The 8,291-nt window shown below is 39.8% G+C and overlaps 1 protein-coding gene across 1 annotated transcript; it reads left to right on the forward strand.

The window, feature by feature from the left end:
• The first annotated feature begins 1,574 nt into the window (after positions 1–1,574).
• Positions 1,575–3,373, forward strand: serf2b (small EDRK-rich factor 2b). The gene is made up of 3 exons (XM_069659829.1): positions 1,575–1,714; positions 2,518–2,626; positions 2,942–3,373. Exons 1-3 carry the CDS (start codon positions 1,708–1,710, stop codon positions 3,021–3,023), a joined length of 198 nt encoding a protein of 65 aa, XP_069515930.1. The 5' UTR covers positions 1,575–1,707; the 3' UTR covers positions 3,024–3,373.
• Positions 3,374–8,291: the final 4,918 nt, after the last annotated feature.

Consider the following 8,291-nt stretch of genomic DNA (forward strand, 5'->3'; position numbering starts at 1 on the left):
CTCCACATTAGTATTAAAGAGATTCCACTTTTCACTTTAACCCAGGGCAATAGTAATCATAGTGAGTATAATACAAAGTTCTGTGAGTAAACATTTACTCTAGTTTCCTCTAGTTTTTGTATCACATGTGTGAGCTTTGTCTGGTGTGATACTGAAGTAAGTAACGTGGAATATTTATGTTTAAGTATCATTGAACCCTATAAACTTCCTTTTGAATCACCAGTGGCTTTTGTGTCAAGAATGACCATGTGGATTCCCCAGGAGTCTGGCAGCCTTCATTTCCAAACTAAAGCAGAGTCTGCCACCTGCTGGTTGTTTTGTTATACGCTTCAAAAGAGGCAGCTGTGAACTGTGACGTAAACGTGTCATTGAATAGAGCTTTTTGGTTCTCTATGACAAATATAGCCTGAGTAAAATTTTGCAAACGTGTGACACTAACTGAAGAGAGCCAACCATAGCTAAGGTGCAGGAGCAGACCAAAAGTGAAGGGCATGTTTGTTTACACTTAATGCAAAGCAACTGTGTACAAAGACATATAGGCCTCTTTGTGTCTCTATACGTGCCCCATCCTGGCGTTGGCCCAGAATGACGGAAGAGGAGAGGAAAAAGTCACTCTAGGACAGTGCCAGGCTCCATGTCCTTTAAGTTCACTGAAGGCAGTTCAGTGAAGTGGCAGTTGGGTGGGTGCGTGGTGCCCTGTGTTACTGTATTTGCAATGCCTGTGATGGCCTTGCAATTGAGCTCTGAGAGGTTTGGTGTGGGGAGACATATTATGTTGACAGCAGTGTTGGTATTGTGAGGGAATTTGACTCAGCTTGTGACAGGGAGCATGCTAAAGAAGCAGGTGGAGCAGAGTCCTTTGTGTTTACAGTGGGGTTTTTTTGTTTTTTTTTTAATCTGTCAATCATATCTCTTCGTCTCACTCTCCTTCTGAGCAGTATATCTATTTCCGCCCAGTTGCACCCAACGCAATGCACCAGCATGGATCAACTCATTGAATTTTACTTTGAACTAGGCATTATGTATGCTGATATAGTAATACTGCATAATATGAATTGTTATGTAATTAGTGAAAGTAAACTTAAAGCTATAGAGGAACTTTGGCGACCCCTGTGGACAAAGTCGTACCTCTTATCTCTTTGCTGATTTGGTCCTGTACATGCTTGAGTGGTGTTTTTAACAAACAATCTCATCTCAGCGTGCAGTTAATCGCTTCGTCTGACACCTACGCCCTGCCAGCGATTTCAGGCATTAAAAATAACTATATAGAAATAATCACTCAATCTTGTTGCTGGTGGTCTTGCTTGTTTTTGTAGCACCTAAATATAAGCATATAAACATTGAATATATTGCAAAAGTAGAAGTTACCAACACAACATACACAGAGAAAAAAATATTTAAAAAAAAAAAACTTCCTGAAAAAAATAAATACTAAAAGAGAAAACAACAACAACACAGTCTCCGCTGCTGTACATTTTAATTGCTCTCCGTTTGTTATCGGAACTTGATGACTGCCTGCATGCGCAGTGCAATCTAAGGAGAGACGGAATGTTCTTGGTCTCGCACGGAAGTCTCGCGCATATTAGGCAGCCAGCCACAGAGAGGCGCAACCAAAGCAGAAACAACGACGGGAGAGACGAGAGGGGAACCAACGGCCCTTCGGCTGAGCATATTTGGATTTGGGCGAAAGAAGCATCGATTACTAAAATGACCAGTGGGTATCGACATATATTTTGGCTGTAAGGCATTCATGTACTTAAATCGATTGCATGGTCGTTGTTTTTGACGCCACATAGCCTTGGCCGCCGCCGAACCCGGGTACCGTCTATTTGCTGAACCAGACCTGCCGTGATGTTTTTTTGTTTTTCCACAGAATGTATGCCTGTATTGTGACATTGGTTTATTAATCACGCATATCACTGCATTTGCGTTCTGAGTAGGGCAAAATGTAGTGACGGGGAAATGCTTTACTCTGTATTACATTATGTGCGATCGACGTTTGTCAACACGGATAGGCCAGTGTTGTTGTCCAGAGGTTAGTCCAAGCCTCGGCCTGATGTAAAGAGCAGAGACATGACACGGACAGATGGTGTCAACGCTGTGTGGAGCAAACAAGATGGCAAATCTGTGTTTGTTTTTATAACGTCTTGCCTTTTAAATGGTTCTGCCTACGTGGCTTGCCTTTAATAACTCGAGTGTGTTATAGGATGGGAGACTGCTCAGACATGAAGCTGCTCCTGAGCGCCTCTCTGTCTGCCACGTCGGCTGCTTTCATGATCTGCACCAGCTTTATTTATACATATTACAGTCATACTGTACAGACCATTTCTCATTCAAGTTACAATTTGTAGACACAAAAACAATGCCTTCAAGCTGCTGGTGCTTCCTTTTTTATTTCTTACGTATTGACTAATAGAGGTGTTTTTAAGGGTGTAGCTCACATACCTTAAGTGTTGCTCATTAAATTGCCATTTGTTCTGATGCATTGTTTTATTCCTTCTGTTGGATGTCATGCAGGAGGAAACCAACGTGAGCTTGCACGTCAGAAGAATGCCAAAAAACAAACTGATCATGGCAAAGGGAAGAGGGGCGACGATGGGCTGTCTGCTGCTGCTCGGAAGCAAAGGTAGGCAACAGAGTGCATGATGGGATTTAAAACTTGGGAAATGAGTTTTTGCAGCACTATGACCACAGTGTGTTTCATCGTCATTTCAATATGAGGCTATGTGGATTGTTTCCCACCATATGATATAGTTGTGTACACAAAAATGAACTTTTAGTACTTTTTTGGTTTAAAAATGTAATAAAAAAGGAAGTCAATTTCTCACTTATGATTGCTTTAAAAGGTGTACACCTGATATATGCTTTCCAAATGTACTACATGTATTACAGGTTGCCTAACAAAGTCTCCTCTGTCTTTAAATGTCCCTCTCTCATCAAGGGATGCCGAGATAATGCAACAGAAGCAGAAGAAGTCGGATGGAGGAGGGAAGGGGGAAGGGGAAACCAGTAAAGACAAGTAAAGAATCAAGTCGGAGATTAAGTCAACTCTATTTCAAAAACATCCCTTGTTCAGCATTCTTCCTGATATTTATGAGAATGGACCTGTCATTTTTGTCCAGACTCAAGAATCTAGGATCCTACATTCTTCCCTATGGCAAATGACATTGCTTGTTGGATTTGTTATTTTACTCGGTGAAATTGTCTGAGCAAGTTAGAGGTTGTCCCACGTTGATGCCGCATGCAGAGGAGCATCAGTGGTGTAAGCAGCAGGAGAAAGATGAACAATTCTTGACACAAGCATCTGCGTAACAATTGTGTATTTTTGTACAAAAATGTCCCCTGCTGGTTTCAAATAAAGTGTATCTTTGTAGTTCATGCTTTCTTGAGTTATTTTGATTGTTTATGACAGTTTATCTAGTATTTTGTAAAGATGAGCATTGAAAGGAGAACATTTACTTTTTAAACCATGATGGAAGCCTGCAGACTTTTTAAATTGAAGACTGATGCAATTTATGAATTTTATGTGGCAAAGGAAAGGGGCGATCGTTGGATAATGTGACTGAGTTGTGATTGGGTGTCTTTGATATATACTTCTTTCAAATAAGCTTTTCAGATACATGTTTTGTAAAAGGAAAATAATTAGAGTAATGTACAATATTTTATTCCTTCACAAAGGCCCGAGAACCATTTAAACCTCGTTGGCACATGAATAAACAGTTTAGTCTATAAATAGCTTTTTCTGAACAGCCTGGATAATGATTGTTTGTTTTTCTTATGTTTAAAAAAAAAAAAAGATTAGGGCTAATCCACTAATACAGTTCCTGCTACTATTACTGAATGATCAAATTGTTCCACAATTAACATGCCAGTTTCTATTAAATAAGCGGCATCATCACTGGCTTTGATCAAATGGTGCATTCACTAATGTGACAATACAGACAGTCGTCTTAAAGATGGCCAACAATCTGTGTGAGTTGTCATAATGGATCTTTAAGCATCAAGTTGTCCAGTAAAGCAAATTATAAAGGCAAATGAATGAATTATAACCATTGCTGTTTTTCTCCCAGCCTTTCTGTGACAGGCTGCTACCAACATCAGGACTTTCCTGGATAAACAGGTTGTATGAAGCAGGTACAGTAAAGTATGCCACGTGTGTGTGTATGATTGGCACAGCACTGTGTACGCATATTCATGCCAAGCTCCTGCAGTACACAAGAAGATGATGTGCATCCGGTGAAACTAGTGTTTTGGTACACGCAGCTTTTATGTCCTATTTTCCATGTCAAGTCACAGTCTTGATTTATGTGAATTTTTCTGCCTTCAAGTTCTCCGAAATACGTCTTTAACAAGTGGCATAAAAGTGTAAGTAAGCCTCATTCATATTTATGGTCACAGTCTACCGTACTCCCTGAATGGTTATTACACTAGCACATAAGTAGCACAGAAAAGCTCTTTATAGAAATCCTATTTTCCACACACAACACTAGATATAACAACCTGCCCACATAACTTGTGCTTAAGGAAAGGATACATCTGTGTGCTGTCTGTGTTGTGTAACACTGAAGTCTGCCAAATTTACTGTAATTAAACAAAGTGTGCCTGCAGACAGAACAACGCTGCAGTGACACTCCGGCCACCAGGTGGCAGCATACACCAAGCAGTTATTTTTGAACACCATCACCAGTGAACATTGGGTTTGTCAGCAATGATAAAGGGGACTGATTTGGCTGCTTTATGTGCTCTCTTTGCTTGAATCAGTTACAAGCACTTGTACAGAGTTGAGGTTAAAATCAGTCCCAGGTTTCTTTTAAGTAAAACATTTATAATCACAGCCCTGCAGAACATTTGTAGTCTGACCGTTGCCCTCCAACCTAACCCCAAAGTCCATATTGCTGATACTTCATAGTGTTCAGCAGCCAGGATGCTACATCTCAGCCTATTAATAGTCAATAAGCTCAGTGTCTACTTACTGAAATCCTGTGAGTTTGTATCTTCAGTCCTCAGATTACAGTGCGTATAATTAAGTCACCAGTTTAGCTTTTTCCCCATCTCAGATAGCAGGAGAAGCAGCCGTAGAGCTGAATACCGATGAGGAACAAATGCAGAATCAGCAAGATGCTTAAATTTGAGAAAATCCAAACCATATCCACTATCATCCACGCTACTCCGCTCGCAGCTTTGGGTAGATCTCACTTAAATTCAAGCATAAGGCCCGACAGACTGACTGTGGGTTCTGGCAAGTTTCCTTTAAACAGACCAAAACGGAGGAGCTCAGTGGTAATAAGAGACGCAGAATGCAAAGAAAAGGCGAGTCAGCTCATCTAATTAAATTCATAGCAGAAGCCTCGTCTCTTTATGGCTTCTCCGCTGAATTTGTTGAGATAGGGGAGCACGGGGTAAAATGCATTGTCGTGTCAGAGCTGCTGTTCAGTATTTAGACTGTTGAATAGTCCAGTGTCAAAGTACAAATTGGGAAGAAATAGGCGACAATGCACTGTATCTGCTTGGCTTTACATATGTTAACTTTGGACTAAAATTACCTGCAGCAAAGAAGGATGCAGTCACTCAATATAAGGGAAGTCAAACCTTATTTTATATGGCTGCACTTCAGGGATCAAGATCTAAAAAAGCAATTGTTCTCTCTTCAAGATCCTCCTCTTCAAACATACAGGATTTAGTCCACACACATTAACCTGTGATTAGGTCTGTGGCGAAGAGAAAATTTGAAATGCAGGTGTTGCAGGAGCAAAAAGACAAAATAGCAAGAAAGTAAATACAGCGTAAAAAAAACTATTCTTCAAACTATTCTTCAATTTCTTTACTGGTAATTTAATTTAAGTGTCTCCATAAAAACAATATCATATTCTGAGATCAAGACTGAACCAAACTAAATGGAAACAATAGCACAAAGTATCAATTTTCTTTCATGGTGACATTTCTTTAAATAAGTAGATGTTTTGGGTTATCACCAGATGAGTCAAAATGAGTCAAATTATCCAATCAACAACACAACAATCATGTGAATGATATGAGCTGACATGAGTTGGTGTGTGACCTTGGAAGTTGGTTCAGGACTGATTGAAAAGATCTCCCTGCTCCTTTATTAACTGTGAAAAAGTAAATCTGCTTTTCAATTACACCATCAACGAAGCGTTGCCATGAAATATGCAATGCAATCACAGATGAAACGCACGCTGACTGTAATTGTTTTCAAGGCCGAGGCAAACAAAAGGCACTTTTCACAGCGCAGTGATTTGTTAATAATGAATAGCAAATTACCGTCTTTGCTCTTCATCAGAAGGGCGGCGACAGCAGATGAGCGGCTGGTGTTGAAAGTAAATGCATCTGTCACAGAGCATCAAATGAGAGTGAAAACGGTGGGATTTAGCGCGATGTGGAGATGCAAAAAGACAGAGATACACGGGTGTCAAGTGTGAGAAAAAAAGGGCGAGATTACAGGTTGATTTGTTTTATTACTCTGAGTCACTCTGAGGAAAGATGCTGGATCAGAGTCCTCTGCACATTCACTGTCAACTCTGTCCATATGACCATGAGTGCTTTAACACACGTTATTCCTGCTGGCTGCTGATCTCTGTCTCAGCAGGGGTGTTAGGACATCAATAAAGGGAGATTTATTCACACTGTCATCATAAATGGCATCATATTTACACAGCAGCCATTTTCCTCTGACGTCACGGTGTGGGTGGGAAGCTCAAACTTTGTCACTATGTGATGCTGTGTTCTTGGTTTGCAAATAATTTAAGTGTATGAAGTCTTAAAATTGCTATATTTACAGCGCTTCATCTTTGATCAGCACCTCAACAGAATGAGAGAATCCAGGCGCCTGAGGCCGTACTATAAAGTTTTGATAACTCATCAAGTGCCAACAGCTAAGTCACAACAGCTAGTGTTAGCGTTCACTCAACTCCAATCTAACATTACCGTTAGCTAGCTAAGATTACTATTAGCTAACATTACTGTTAGGTAGAAATGTATGCCTTTCCTATCATTTCGTGTAACATTATCAACTGGTTATGTTCGCAAGTGCTAGCAAGTGGTTTCATGATAACGTTAGCTGCTGTGTAATGGTTGCTAATTGTTAATCAAATTTGTTATGGACTTAATGTCCCTCTGGATTTTCACTTTCCATCATTTTTTCAGTTGCTGAGCAGGACGCAGTGAAATGATAACCACGTATACATTTATACAACTAGCAGCATAGCACTTGAGTTTCTCACCCTGACAGGTACATCAGAGGATAATAGCCGCTGTCTGAATATGGTGAATTTGTGGATGGGGAAATTGTTATCTACCACAGAGCATTTTGAACTTGATAGACTGAAATACAAATAATCTTTGCTCTTGCTTTTTTCAATAGCTTTCATGTCATGTGACCCAGTGTGACAAATAGGACACACCTCATTACAAAGCATTTTAGTGATTTTGTATTATAAATAGTCTTAAATATACGAACACATCTTCAAGCTACATAGGACAAACTTCTAATGCCAGTCCACAGGAACAGTTAAAGAGACATGGATTTATTGATGAATAAAATGAGGTGTGTCTTATTTATCAAGGCGAGTATTAACATCTGACATTGACTTGAGGACACTGGGTCACATGACATGGAAGCTATTGAAAAAAACCTCTTATTATTTAGAAAAAACATTTATGGAATAAAACGAATAACACTTAAGCATTTAAAATGAGTGGGCAACATGTACCCAATTTAGTTGTATTTTTTAAGCCTAATTTTTATATGGGCAAGTCATGGACATATTATAGAAACATCCGTTTTGTGTCCAATTAACAATAAGGGTTTGGAGTTCAGCTAACCATCCTCCCTCTACTAACTCTGGGGGAAGCTGAATGAGAAAGTGTTGCTGGCTCCCGAGTGAATGTCTGTCGAATTTCCAACTTAAAACTAGCTTCACCGCTGTGTCCCTGTGCTAGCCAACCGTTAGCTTACTAGCTTAACTTTCTAACAACTTTGTTTAAATGTAAATTCTTACGCACTCTCAAATGTTATATTGAGTTCATAAGTGCATTAATAATGATTAAATGCAGTGAAATAGGTTCCAGAGGGTGTATGAGTAACAGACAAAAAATGCAGTGCGAGAGACACCTAACACAATCTTCCTCAGTGGCCTCAGTTTTGTCTCAATCAATTAACTTTTCAACGTGTCTTGACTTGTCATGAAAAGCAGACATCACTCCAGCCCCACCACAGTTCATGAATGATATCACTCAGGTAGGCACTGTTCTAATTATGAGATCAACCAAAG

The sequence above is a fragment of the Semicossyphus pulcher genome, unplaced genomic scaffold (genome assembly GCF_022749685.1).
Source record: "Semicossyphus pulcher isolate SPU_LCO1_2020_fin unplaced genomic scaffold, fSemPul1.0.p SCAF_1, whole genome shotgun sequence".
In the NCBI taxonomy this organism is placed as follows: domain Eukaryota; kingdom Metazoa; phylum Chordata; class Actinopteri; order Labriformes; family Labridae; genus Semicossyphus; species Semicossyphus pulcher.